The sequence below is a fragment of the Idiotropiscis lumnitzeri genome, chromosome 17 (assembly GCF_059441095.1).
Source record: "Idiotropiscis lumnitzeri isolate Australia: NSW breed Sydney's pygmy pipehorse chromosome 17, RoL_Ilum_1.0, whole genome shotgun sequence".
NCBI classification, from domain to species: Eukaryota; Metazoa; Chordata; class Actinopteri; order Syngnathiformes; family Syngnathidae; genus Idiotropiscis; species Idiotropiscis lumnitzeri.
In genome coordinates, this window is record NC_142407.1 from 7,183,101 (window position 1) to 7,198,214 (window position 15,114).

Below are 15,114 nucleotides of genomic sequence, written 5' to 3' on the forward strand. Positions count from 1 at the left end.
AGACAAGAAAGAGGATAGGATTCATCCTGACAAGTAAAAAGAATTTCATGCTTCTTTCTCCCCAAATCAATAGTGCTTACAATTCACCCCCATGGTGCAACCTACTCTGAGAAATGTGGAGAAGTGCCACGGTTGGTCGATTCCCCAGATTGGATTTATGAGCTAAGGTCAAAAATTGAATGGATTTTCACAAAAGGAGAGTGATGATGTCAGGCGGCGCACAATCACTTCCTACCTTCCACAACTAGATCTGACCAAAAAAGACACCGCTGCTTTCATTTACTTTCATTAGCAGTAGCATAAGAATTCAAAAAGTGTTCAGCAACTTGACAATCTAGTAATAGTTAGTTTAAAGCAAAAATATTATGGAGCATTACATTCTGAATGACTTGTTATAATAGCTAATAGGGCAGCAGCTATCGAATATTGTATTTTGATATTTGGAAATAAATAAATAAATACGTTACTGCATTGGTTAAAAAACAATTATAAATACAGAAGATGAAAAACATTTCCTCTTAATTATGAATGATCAATTATTGACATATTAGATAAATCTCACCCGAGAAATTTTGGTCTATATGACAAAGTGACGTCAGAACCAAATTAACGAGTTGGCCGTCTAAAACAACACATTTGAGGTAAGGTATGGTTTAATTTGAAAACATTTCTTTCGATAGTAACGGCACAGCCTTTTCCCGGAATAAGAGAAGGTCGAACAGTCATCTGGGAGCTGTAGTCGTTTTGATGTTTATTGCACAGAAGCAACAACAGCCAATAAAAAAAGAGCCAGCTCATGACGTTGCTTCTCGGAGACAAGTTTGTGCGTGTGTTGGCTTGAATGGCTCGCCTGCTTTTGACATAACTCAGCCCGAAACAAAACGCTAGGTAAAAAGTGCTTTTCTTTTTTGCTTCATACATGAAAAAATATATACAGTATAAAAAAAATTGTACTGTACACCCAGGTTTAATACATCAACATGAATTCAACCCACAAATTAACGTTAGAAGTTGGCAACTTGGCAAACAAGGCATCTTAGCTTTATTATAATCAGGGCGCATGCATGCATACCGGCATCTAACTTGAGAAGCGGTATGCACGGCACTTATTGTGATGCAAAGTCTAGGGGATGTTAAAACCGTAAACTGCGCCCTGTATTATCAAAATTTTTTGAAATAATATTTTTTTTAATTGTTAATTAAAATATGCTTTTACTGCACAATACTACTTCCAAATACTGTTTTAAAACTTTAATACAGAAACTAAAAAACTAAAATAAAATAATTTTTGAAAAAAACTCAAACTAATAAAAACTAACAAACCCGACCTGAAAACTAATAAAAACTAACAATTAAATAAAACTCAAAACAAAATAAAACCTAACTATAATTAAAATATATTAGTTCAAGCATTTTTTTCATAAAGGAAAAGACAAGTGGGAAAATATTTCAACAATTCAAAGAAATCCCACACACAAAAAGAAACAGAAGTTGACTGGATACCATCTGTTAATCCATATCTCACAATAGTTGCACGTGTCGCAGGGTTGCACAAGTGGGACTCGGAATGTTGCGATATCCAGGCTGTGTTGCAGAGACAGATGTCTAGATTCAATTGGAAGAGTTTAGGAAATATAAGCCACGTACAAGATGACCAAAACTCTACTTGGCCTCAATTAGTTCGGGAAATTTAATACAAAAACTAAACAAAGGCAGAAGACTGCATAGCCAAATTTCAAACAGGTTCAAAATGTCCCTGCGACAACAAAAAAAACGTTTGTGACCATTATAAAACTGTTGACCAACATCTGGATTTGCGACCATATACAACCTTGAACAAACCCGGACGAAAAAAATCACTCTGCGCAAAATCTGGCGAACCTTTGCCGCTAACTGGAATATCGGCTTAAGCGGCAAGAGCAACAGTATCAATAAATACAAATCAATATGTGATATTAGTGGATTCAATATTTACTAATTCTGCCATTTTTAGCGCAAGATACTCATTTAAAAAGCAATAGTTGAGAAACAATCCAAGGTACGAAGATTAGTTTAAAAACAGATCGAAGAGGCGACAAAACTGACCAATGAATGGATTTACCGTATTTTCGCAGTCATAAGGCGCACTTTAAAGTCACAAAAATTCCCCTTAACAATCAAAGCGCCTTGTCAGTCGATGCGTCCATTAAATGGACAAAGTACCACTCACGTCCATCAGCCCTTGTCATCAACGAGCTGTTGGAAGTGCATGTTAGCACACCCTGCTGGGCAAAAAGTGAGTTGTTCATGTTTACAATCGACCGTGACAAATACACGATCTGACTATAATGTTTGGGTGATGGTGTTGGAAAAAGCTGGACAAAGGGCAGCTGTCCACAATGTTTTAGTCTGTCTTATCATTTATGTTATTGCAAGCAAGAAACGTCCCAGGTTTAGACAACAGACAAAAAGTCCAAAGCATAACAGCACATCTCTTTAAACAGCCATGCAAATCTCTCTAAACAGCTATGGGATTGTGGGTCTCTGCTCCCAGAATGCATTGCTTGAATTAGCTAAGGCTGAGTGGCTTTTGTGTTATTTTCATTTTTTTTGGGTATATTGATGGCATGAGAGATACATGTTTGTGTTAATCTTATTTCTATGTTTCATTGTTTGCTTGTATGATGAGTTTTTTATTTTTTTTTTAAACCGTGACTCTAAGGAGTGTGGTAAGCAGCCAAGTCCCTCCCCTGACGTTGCTTTGTAGGCTATTGCCAATGCACCTAATATTTGCCTGAGCCATTGTCAGCTATTGTCAATAGAGACTTGGCGTCTGCTGCAACAATGGGGTGATTGCTTACGTTATTGGGGCATAGTAGGCTGCTATCGGCTGTGTCAGTGTGGGCAGCTCTGCCAAGTTCATGCTATGCTAACAGCAGCTGTGCTATCGTCATGTCAGGCGGTGCGTCCAGTATATGTTACAAAGACAGAAATAGCGCCCTCAACAGGTGTTGCGCCCTTTGACACGGCGCGTCTTTTGGGTGCGAAAATACGGTAAGCTATTCTGCGACAGGTGTAATTCAAATCCATGACCTTCCTTTCATAAAGGACATTTTGTGAAGAAAATTAAATCCCCTTGACTAATTCACTCACATTACATGGCCAAACATTGTGGCCAGTCAAGCAACCAACTAATAAAAAAAATATGAAAGGATGCAAGATTCCGGCCGCCGTCTCGTTCCTGATGGTGTCTTTTATATAGCAACTAATGAGGACAGGGAAAGTGCAAATGAGGTGAAGTGCAGGCTAGCACTTAGCTGCGGTTAACGGGAAAGATCTGAGAACCCCCAGGGTCCTTGCTGGTCATGCTTTGAATAATGAAGGCTAACATGCAGATGAGACAGACTAATGAGGCCGCTAAATGTCTCCATGTATCCACGAGCTACATTGTCGTCAACTAAGTAACATTATTGCGTTGATTGTGTTGTGTGTGGTGCAAGTTTATAAATAGTGCATGACTATTTACTAAAGTTGGGGATCATCAGCACGTTACGTTTTTATTCTAGTGCGAGAGCCCAGGCTGAAGATTTGGATTTAAGGCCAGCACTCTGAGCTTGGGGAATAAACAAATAATTAATGAAGCTCTGCGTGAGATCCTGGAGGAGTCCTGCAGTAACCTGTTGTGGTTTCCAAATAATCCTTTGGGAGACTCTCACTGTTCTGCTATTCTTCTGGTATCAAATTGTTTTTACGTTTCTGTGTTTTCATTTGTGCTTTAATTTCCCGCTAATTTATAGTCCAGTCATTTATAGTAAGGTCAGGGCAAGATGAGCTACATCTATCCCAGATGCCATTGGTCGAGAGGTGGGTTTACACCCTAGACTGGTTTCAAAACAAAATGTCCATGCTGGCGAATGATTTGACAGAAGGGTTAGCATTTAAATAGTGAGCAGGAGGGGGCTGAGCACTAAACCTTGGGTGACTCCATGGCTGACTGAGGAAGTGTGGGACTTATTTACAGAGCCAAAGTGATGACAGCTGGACAGGTAAGCGATAAACTCGAGGAATGATGTGCCAGAGATGCCGATAAACTAGACAGTGGAGGATGATGGCGTAATTAATAGCTTCAAATCCGGCTGAAAGACCAAGGATGAGTAGAATGGAGAGGGAATTAAAGTCATTAGCGAGGAGAAGGTCATTGGAGACTTTGAGGGGGCTCTTTCTCTGCTGAGGTGCTAGTCGAATCTGGATTGAAATGTTTCGTACAGCTGGTGTTGGAGTTGAATTATGACTGAGTGCTGTAGTATTTATGAAAGTAACGGAACATTGGAGATGGGTCTGCAGTTGTCCAGGTTAGGGTTAAGACCTTTTTATTTTTAGGAGGGGTGTGATAATGGCAAATTTGAGCGAGGATGGGACAGAACCAGTGGAAAGGGAAGAGTTAATAATATTGGTGATGAGAGGAATGAAAGTCGCAATATCACTATCTTTAAAAAAAAAACTAAAATCAACATCACTTGGTATGATCAACCCAAAATAGAAAACATTTTCCATAAGAGAAGCAACAGGCAATAGAAAATGAAAAAAAATGTTGCCATCCAGCAGAGATGCATTCTGGCGACTCTCTTGACTCACAGACCAGATTTTCTTTACTTCACTACATTTACTGCATGTCGACATGTTTGGATATAAAACTAACTGCATGAATTCTCTCACAGGCGCACACACATGCACGCGCGTGTACACGCTTACACACATACACACGCACACACACCAGTTTCTGTCCTATCGCTTTAATCAAGTGATTTCCCAGAGGAGCTGTGAGACGATGAAATTTTGTCATGGCCTCTTTTTCAGTAGCTGGCTTGCACTTCTGCACGATGGCCAAAGTGAAGGAGTTGTTATAGAACAGCGCTGAGACAGCAGCATCACAGTAGCAAGCAAAATCGCAGCTGGTCATTTGAATCCAGTGAAAGCGTCCAATAAAAATATGACTCAAATAAGCAGGAAATGATGTTTTCTTTCATACTGGAAATCAACAGCAGAGCCGCCATTTTTTTTGTCAGTAGCCATGCAGATGGAATATGTTGGACAGAGGCCGCATCATTGCTGTGCTTCTCACACACTAGTCTACATAATGTGTATCACAGTGAATATGTATGTACACAAATATAATGAACATTTGAGAGGGAAGTGGAGCTTACTCAGCAACGTTGTTGCCGAAGACTGTCAAGCTCATTCAAATACCGGAACATTCAATTCAGAATAATTAGCATGCAGCAACTGGGCGAGGCTCCAAGTAAAAGTGGACTTCCTTATTTGTCACACAAAACGTTGAATTTGTATCTAGTAAATTCGCAGTAAACCATCATGACAATGTCTGGTGAATAAAGAATATGTAACACGTAAGTGCAAGAACCACTTGAGGCAAACATGCATTGAGTTTATTACACATTTAGTGGCTTAGGGCAATGAAGACGAAAGAGAAGCTACAGGGGTGATTTTATGTTTTTCTATGACGCATTGCATGTCTTTAGGCTATTTTGGATGGCTCTAGGGCTGCGTAATATAGGCCAAAATTCATGCATAGCAGAGGGTGTTCAAATCTGGTCCTCAATGACAACACCTGATTCAAATGATCAGTTCATCATCAAGCTCTGCAGAAGTCTGATAACGATCCTGCCATTTTTTTCATGTGGTGTCTTAAATTAGTTGTGTTAAACGCAGCTCAATCCTTTCCGCCGCGCCAAATGCTCAATTTGCATACATTGCAAATCGTCGTTGCACTGGCTTCGCTTTTTACACTAAAATATTACCAGAATGCACGTGTGTTTTTTTTTTACAGAGCTGTGTTTACAACTAATTTAATATGCCACCAAAAAAATAAAACTGACATGCCCTAAGAAATGTTTGACTTGGTTGGAACCACTGCCCCATTATCATAGATGATAAAACTTTTTTTTCATCTGTCAGAACGCATGTATATACACTGCGCGCAAAAGCAAGCGAGGCACACCACGCTACCCAATATTTCATGACCGGTCTGAATCTAGCATAAAATAGCTTAATATATCAAATAAATACAGGGGACAATTAGAATGAACAATTTAACATACAATGATTCCCCAAAACAGAGCTCCTTATGATCTGATGCATATTTTGTATTATTATTATTTTTTTAAATAGACCCATTGATTGATATTGCACGATTAATACGGTGCACATAATTGTCTGTAAAATACAGTAGTTTTTTTTTTTTAATTTGTGATCCCCTTTTTCATGGAATACCCAAACGATCTTCAGAGCCCCCCCAAATAAAAAGGGTTGAAGACCCTTACAAATAAAAGACAGTAAAGTTAGCCAATGATGTAATCATTTTCAAGCTGTAGTCTGTGAAAAGTTGCTGAAAGTGGGGAGAGCAGGCACTTAAAGCAAAAAAGAAAAAAAAACAGATTAATATTAGGATTCAATAATTTAAGCGAAATTTAAGTGGGAGAATTTAATTCAATTCAGTCAAACGTGTTTATACAAAGAAATGTAGTGTTTTTTTCTCACTTGTTGGTGTTTTCGGGCCGGGGGTCTGGAACATATCAACAGTATTTCTATTCATTTCATTTGGGAAAGTTGATTTTACATGCGAGTGACTTGAGTTACGAGCATGTTCACCGAATGACTTAAACTCGCAAATCGCGGTACCATTATACGTGCCTTGTCTCAGTCAAGACTGTGAAACACGGCTGTCGTGTATTTTCTCGCCCCACTTCCCCATATTATGGTCTGGCCGCCAGCACCACCGAACACGCTCACCGAACATAGACGCCAAATTAAAAAGTTTCACTCACCCAAATGAGCGTCAAACCACCTCTTGCGTTGTCACCGACCCAAGGGGACGTCCCGGTCCGACGTGTCCGTCCTTGCGTGTCACAAGCCACACACAACACAACAAGGCACGCGTCTGTCCTGTTGTCCTGCCCGGCTAAATGCGAGCCTGAACCGCCGGCTGCTGACCAGAGACGTGTCCCATGTTTTGACGCCCCTCTCTTTTCTTCCGGAATACAGTGACACCGCGAGCCCACGCCGAACCCACTCTCCTCTCCTCTCTCTGTGTTCGGATCGTTGCTGGGGATTACAGCAACCGAGTCGGCTGCTCCTGCACGCTGCAGCAGCAATCCACGCGAGTGAACGCACTCGCCGCTTTGTCTCACACTGCCAGCTGCAGACGGGAAACCATAACTTCAATTATTCGCCTTGACTTGAATACACGGGTCCTATTATCCGCCCAGTTCCCTGCAGCGTCACTAGCCTGCGCCATTCTGTCATATTTACAACACAGCAGGATAATACGCTTGGAATACTACGTAGTAAATTGCCCTCTGCGTTTATTAAAAATATATACTCCAGAGTCCTCTCTGTACTGTATTCTGTTTTAGTTTATCTGTGCATTTGTGTGGAATGGTGGAGAGATAGCGCCCCTGTTGGGCATATTTATATAACTACAAAAGGCACGTATTGAAATGTTTCTCTCAGGAGTTGATTGGCGGTGCCAAATTGGCAGAGCAAGTCAATTAGTGGCTGGGGACAAGACAAATTGATAATAAACCACTATGTAATTCGATTCATCCTGCGCAACTATCAACAGTACTCTTAAGATTTATTTTTGCATTGTGCTGTTTGTCGCAGCCCTGTTACAGATACTTGGCCACCTGAAAAAAAACTTATATAACTTAAAGAATATTGTTGAATACAAATTTTGCAATTAACTACATGTAATTGTATTTGATTTGAATTACGATTTAATTTCTAATTACAATGTGGTTACAAGTAATCAATGCTAATGTTGGTATCTACGCAAGTGTGAGCTGTTATCTGTGACGCTGACACGTCTGAGCAAACATATCTATAATTTTTTTTTAAAAATATATCAGCATATCTTTTACTAATATGAGTTCCAGGGTGGTTTGAATGTCACACTCCATTACTGAAACCATTGAAAAAATAAAAAGTAGAATCTCTGAACACGCCCTCCGACACCTATGAACTACTCTGAGAGTGAGTGTGTTCAGAGAGTGCACTTGAACGCACCTTTGAACTGGGAGGTCCAAATTGCAAAGTCAGATTTAAAAGGACCCCGAGTTCACCAACAGACAAAGTGACATTATTTGACAACCCCATAATGACAAAACACAATTTAAAAGACGATACAAATATATTCACATGCAGTGATGGCAACACAATATGGTTGGCAGTGGCTTCACCTTTTAGCGAGTGAGCGGAACTGTTGGTCCATTCATATACTAATTAGTGAATTTGTCTTTTTTTTTTCTTCCTCTTCCTCTTACAGCATAGTATGCATGCGCCATCTAGTGGTACAGGAATGGATTACTGCATGAAATGTTTAAACTGCATAATCCATTAGAGTGGCTTGTTTTATTAATAAAGTTCAACTCATGCGTTAAGTAAATTTCAATTGTGTTTAACTTCGAGAACAATACATTTCCATTTCATTTTTTGGAATGGCTTATTTTTAAACATTTATTTACAATTTTTATTTGATATTAAAGTGTAATTCATTTTAATTTAATTATTTAAGTACAGTGTTACTGTGATTTAAAATAATACTAAATATATAATTAGGAATAAAATATTTGCCTTTTTATTTTTATTTATGCTATTATATTTTCATGTTGGTACTTGGATTACAAAGTATTTTCTGAGGTGGCACTTGGTCTAAAACGTTTGAGAATCATTGCTCTAGATGGCTAAAAAGTTGTAAGTAACAAGATTGGTGTGTATGTTGAGAGATACAACTTCGGAGTATACGTATTACTATTTAAAATGTGTCCTGTGATGAAACAAAATAACAGTTCCGAGGGAGACAAGGGAGAAAAAAAAAACATTTTCAAATATGATCAAATTTGTTATCTTTTAGACATAAACTGGTCACCGAGAGACGAACAACAGAAGGACAATATTTTGGATGATTTTAAAAAGCAGTTTAAACACATTTGGAGAATCATTCCAGTCACACTTAGATTGTGTTTATATTTTGATATTTTTCTTTTATTTTTTTCACTCTTTTTTTTTGTCTTGTGTTGACGGTGTGAAATGTGGTCAATGTTTTTTTCACCGATTTTTGAGTGGTCATTCCACACGTCTGTGCATTTTTGCATTATCTTCCAAGAGGTAATATTTAGCACAATAAAAGGTCACAGAAAGTTCATTAAGGCCACAGTTAAAAATAGAATGTTCTCTAAGAGATTCTACTGCAGGGACATCAGAGTGTCCAGCAAACAGCATCTGCTTGTTGAGTGAAGTTAAGCAGCCGAGTCACAACACATCCTTATATGTATAAATGCTGGCCGCTCGCTTAAATGAAACCAGATGAGCCTCCTACTTGAGTTCCATGTCCTCGTGGTTCAACGGTAGTCATTAACAAGATATTCCACAAACTATCCCCAAGCATCGTCACTATATATAAAAAAAATCTGATATCTCAATAATATTCTTGTAAAATGTTTTCTTCAAAAATACTCCAATGATCAAGAATTACAGGACACTTCAAACGGCGGCTGACAGCGAGGATGTATTTTGTTACCATGACGACAATGCAATCCGCTAGAGATAGCTGACCTTCGCGCCCAGAACTTAAACAAGCATCTGCGAACTGCGACAGCATGGATTCCCGTTTCTTTCGTGGCGCTAACACCAATCTGTCAATTATTTACTCTCTGGGGACCTTTGTATGTGGCAGCGGAGACAACTTGACGTAACGAAGAAAGTTTCGCTACGGCTAACCTGTGCATCAGGCAAATGTTTGCATCGAAAACAAACATTTAGCATTTTTACGATTCGGTGCCCGCACTACAAATGAATGCTGCTAGCGCAAATTTAACCATTCCCTGTTGTAGTGGGGCTGAAGTATAGAATACCTTGCTTTTCTTTTCATTTGTTTCATAGACAAGATTTACTTGCATGATTAACTTCTCACTTAAAAGCTGCAGAGACACAACTAGTCGTATACAAACAATAAAAAGTCAATTATCCCACAGCCATGTGACTACAATAGTGAAGTAGAATAGCTCGGGAGGCTGAACAACACAAAACATGTCTTGTCTGACTGGTTTGATTCAAAAGTATGACATTGTTTTCCACTCCAAGTCTATGGGTGGTGGTTATGAACAATACAATGCGAGTGTCATCGGTACCATGCGGCAAGTTTTATTTTCACAAATGAGTCTTGTCACCACCCAATTTAGCATCAATGAAAAGGATTGGACTAATGTAATTACAAAAATGTCAGAATTAATTCCTCAATAGATGTAATAAAAGTACATCTCTTTACACGACCACAAATTTCAGTATTATTTGTCTTTTTCTTTTGCAATTATGCAACTAATAATGTAATTGGCCATATGGTATAAAGCTGCCCCTTTTTTTTGGGTGTATGTGTGGACAGAAAAAGGCATTCCCCAACCTATTCCCACCAGACAGCCCATTTTATCCACGTATGCATTTTCTATAGCGCCTGTCCTTAAAGGGCACGGTCGTGAATAAACTGGAGCTTTTCCCAAATTCCTTCAGGCGAGAGAGCGGCTCCTCCCTGGGCTCCTCGCCAGGCAATTCCAGGGAACATATAGACAACCATTTCGAACTCACATTCACACATATGGACAATTTAGATTCGTTACTGATTGTAACATGCATGGTTTTGGAGTGAAAGAGGAAGAAGTCCATGACACCTCATACCGGAAGGCCTGAGCCAGAAACACCCAAAGAATTATTTGCGTCCTTCTACTGCTTAATTTATTGCTTAAAAAAACAAAAGAAAACTTCAGTTTGTTTGGTTTTGATGCTGGAAGAGTTTTAAAACAGAGAAATCTGACACTAGAAACAATGGCACACTTGCAGTCATCACTGTATTTTAAAAAAAAACGTTTTACTACATTTATTTCAGCAGCACACTTTTTTTTTCATTTTTGTTTTTGCATCGTCATTGCCGCAGTATTGAATTTTACAGTGTCCAGTTTAATGGCCTATCATGAACCACTGGAGCGGCAGGAGATGCATTTCATTGTTTTATTGTGTGTATGTGACCTTTTGAGTTGTTTATTTTTGCATGAAGATCCATCACCTGTAATCTCTGGCTGTCTCGCATGTGTGTGTGACTGTGTAACTATTATGCATCACTCTAAAGCTCAGAGTAGTCATTTGTAATGGGTTCTTTTTTAAATTCTCCTTCAGGAAGGCTTTTTTTTTTTATGTACAGCACAGTAATCCCTCGTTAATCGCCATTAATGGAGACAAGAACCCCCTGCGAAAGTTCAAATAAAAACGCAAAGAAGAGGTAGACTGTTTTTTATTACTTTTTTTTAATTATTATTATTTTGAGGGGGGGGATTAACTTCTATTACCGCATTGCAGCACTCCCAAACCCGACATGGTTCCCAAACTTCTACTACTTGTTACACAACAAATTTAACTTGAACAAAAGAACACTCGCAGGCCGTGAGAGGAATGTGATCTACAAACTAGTCAACGGACGATTACAACAGTATGCTGGTTAATAACGCTGTTAAAGTTTTAACTTTTATCCTAAAATTGTCTTAACTTAACTAGAAAGTCACAGTGCATTTAACCCAAAGGTATAATGTTGGTGGATTAATGCACTTTCACTGTCGCCGGAAGCAATCGTGGCTTAACTTTTACTTTGCACAAAAACATTGCGCTTTCATTAGCCGAACTCGTTGCAATCATGCGCCTTGTATGAATATGTACAAAGTCTCCGATTCTACTCCTTACGTTTTTCCGCAATATGGCTGTTTTTTTCTCTTTTGATTAACTTTTTGGAAAAATTCACAAAGCACGGAAACTCCAAAATGCGAAGAGGCGAGGGAACACTGTATTCGTTCCATTTGTGCACTAGCAAGCCTCCAAGATGATCTGCTCGTCGAGACAGGAGTTTGGCTCATACAGGAATAAGATGTGGTTGAGAAGCATCACTTCTCTATGTTGAGCACAAATATCTAAAAAGGAGAAGCTCTGGTTTTCATTCCACAAAAACAAGAAAAGCTGATGTAGTTATGAGCAACTTGAAGCGTCATGAAATACCCAAGTGGTGGTATAATGTCGCCCCCTGTTGGACGTATGAGTTCAGTGCATGTTTGAATGAGCAAGTAATCGAGCAGTCGCTACTTAATTCTCCTGAAAACACAAACGAACTGCAAGTACTCAGAAAGTAAGCAAGCATAACACTAAAACAATTTATATTCAAGAAAGCCAGACGATCTACAATGTGACATCTTAAGCAGTAAATGTAAATTTTATCTTTTGTCCCAGTAAGTTTAAAAAGAGTAAGTTAGTAAGCGCACATACAGTTCCATAAATATTTGGACTTTGACACAATTTTCTGCATTCCAGCTCTGTACAAAATTCCAAATGATGGATTTGGAATAGCAATCAAGATGCGTTTCAAGTGCAGTCTTTAATTTGAGGGTACTTGCATCCAAATTAGGTCAACATTGTAGGAATTAAATCCCATTTTATATGTGCCTTCCCCTTTTTATGGGACTAAATGTAATTGGACAGCTGGTTACTTGGCTGTTTCATAGCCAGGTATAATGTGCATACATTATGTACAGATGCATATTTACATATATATGTTGGTCATTTGGACATAGAATTTCTATTGCATTTTAAATTTGTATTTTACAGAAGAAAAGGTTTCGTGAGACTTAGTTGTGTAATTTCACTCTTGATTGGTGTGCAAGCACCCATTATTTGTATACAAACAATTAAAAAATAAATTCTTTATATTGTGACCTGTAACAGTAAAAACAAACAGAAGCTCAGAATAAATAAGATAAATAATCTTTATTTCCACGTCTTTGTTATTTATAAAATTATGTGACCACATTCATTATTAACAAGGCAATACAGACAATCTTTTCCGTTTATCAGGTGGAAGCCAGGCTCTCGAGACTTTTTTTTCCATTTAAATTGTTAGTCACTGTTAGAAAACAAGTTCATCGGAGATGGTACTTGTAGCATGATGGGAATCCCATCAATTACTTCAATTTCTAAGGACAGTTAAGTGTCTTGAGAGCCTGCATCCACCCCGAGCCCTTCGCTGTACAGCCATATAACTTCATTACCCAGGATCCATCGCTGCTTCCTGCTCAGCGTAAACCACAGTCCACACAAATTCTTGATCGTTCTCACACCAGCTAACTGAAATGATCAGTGTCATTGGCAGTTAACCAACGTAAGTAACGATTCTCAAACGTGATATTGTACGCTTCCCTGACAGTCACACACAAAAACCCAAGTGAATGTAAAAACCAAACCAAAATATTAAGGAAATAACACTCTATTCTACAAAAAAGGTAAAGAAGTGTGGAAAGGAAAAAAAGAAAAGTAGTTTCATTGATATAACCCCCCAAAAATATCTATATACTGTATAGGTTATTATTACAGTAACGTGATTCCATGCAATCATATTCATCTTCTATACAGAATTGAGGAGTCAGTAGTAAATAAACATATACACACCTCGAAAGGGCCTGGTGGCCAGAGGTTGCCGACTCATGGAAAACCAGGGCACAGGAGAATGTGGTTCTAAGCACACTTTCTTTTCTTGGTGTAAGGAAGTTTGGTTAGTTTTTTTTTTTTTTAACAGATCAGACTGAATAATTTGGAAACACTTTCACCATATTTAACTTTGACTTTTTTTCCATAGGTGTGTGTTCAACAAGTGGACCAAAGAGATTTAAAAAAAAAAAAAAAGAAAAGCAAAGAAAAGCAGCCAACCTATGACCCAGTCCACAAAGCATCAGGACCAGTCACGAAAGCAATAATTTAGAGCTAAAAAGACACAATCCTAACCCTGCGTGTTCATTCAAATACATTATTTAATTACATAAAACATTAGCGTTTGAGTTGCTAAAAGACTGACAACATGGATGGAGTGAAAGACCAGCGCACAAAGCACACATGCGGAAAGCTTTTGACCGACACCTCCCATTTGGGGGGACCGGATTGGTCGCGGTGGGCCAAAATATATTTAAGGGCCCGTAAGACATTCATATTCATCACTTGTTCAAAGTGGAGGTGCAGTGGGGCTGGATAAGGCATGGTGTGATTTAACAATTTTGAGACAATCAAGCCGTCTACTTACTTGCCATTCTTTAGTTTCTACACACACACACACACACACACACCAAGACACGCACACACGCGCACAACACGCGGAATTAAAAGAGCCATATGACAATGATACCACCGACATACTGGTTTCATTGCTGCTTGATGTTTTGGCTTTTCATTTTACCTTACTTTTCTCACCAAATTTTTTACGTGGGCCCGCAAGGAAAGCACTGAAGGGAGCAGCGTAAAACTATTCACACCTTCAGCTGGATCACATCAGTGCTAACGACAAGTGCAGTCGGATCAAGACTGTTGAGCTCTGCACACAGTACGTGTTGAAGGGGGAAAAGATGAAGCGTGATGAGGAGGCTTTACTCTGATGAACTTGAGATAATGATATTATTCTATTCAGAGAAACGTAATTTGCAGAAGCTTGGGCAGTACCACCAGATTGTGGACACACACGCAGACACAAACAGGAACAGGTTTGGTCGTTCTCTACAGTGAACGGAGACACTTGCAACAAAGAGCAGCCCAAGAGCCACATTTTTCCACATGCTACCAATCAGCAATCGCCGTTCCATCTCTGAGGTTAGGCATATCTTCTCCTCAACACCCAAATCCACACACTCTGCATTATCAAACTTCATTCCACTGCTTTCCTTTAATTCCAGTGAATGCACTGTACTGTAAGAACCCCCCCCCAAAAAAACTGCAGACATCGTAAACTGTTTTTAGCATTCACTCACATTCAAGCCAAAGCTCGCGGCAGCTTTTTTTTTTTTTTCTTGCACATCAATTCTCAGGCATGCCTCTCGACTGTGGAGTGGTGGTTCATCCGATACGCGGGAGTGGGCAAAGATGAGCAGGGTGTTGTTGCTTGTAAATCGAAGAAGAAAAGCCTGTGTCTAACTTTGTGAGTGTGTTTGAGGGAAACGACTTAATGGTGTTGACATCTCCTCCGGTACTTCCTCTCATCATCGCCTGCCAGGG

At 39.1% G+C, this 15,114-nt stretch overlaps 2 protein-coding genes across 4 annotated transcripts in view; both read right to left on the bottom strand.

The window, feature by feature from the left end:
- Positions 1-7,282, bottom strand: part of camkk1a (calcium/calmodulin-dependent protein kinase kinase 1, alpha a) — a 52,727-nt gene extending 45,445 nt beyond the window's left edge. For both annotated transcript variants that reach the window (XM_088279524.1, XM_088279523.1), the window contains exon 1: positions 6,822-7,282. The gene's annotated coding sequence lies outside the window, so the exon portion shown is untranslated. The remainder of the gene's footprint in view (positions 1-6,821) is intronic.
- Positions 7,283-12,829: 5,547 nt separating this feature from the next.
- Positions 12,830-15,114, bottom strand: part of atp2a3 (ATPase sarcoplasmic/endoplasmic reticulum Ca2+ transporting 3) — a 44,582-nt gene continuing 42,297 nt past the window's right edge. For both annotated transcript variants that reach the window (XM_088279522.1, XM_088279521.1), the window contains one exon: positions 12,830-15,105. Coding sequence is in view for 1 of the 2 variants with exons in the window: in XM_088279521.1 (XP_088135647.1) it covers positions 15,062-15,105 (44 nt within the window). In the remaining variant the exon portion in view is untranslated. The remainder of the gene's footprint in view (positions 15,106-15,114) is intronic.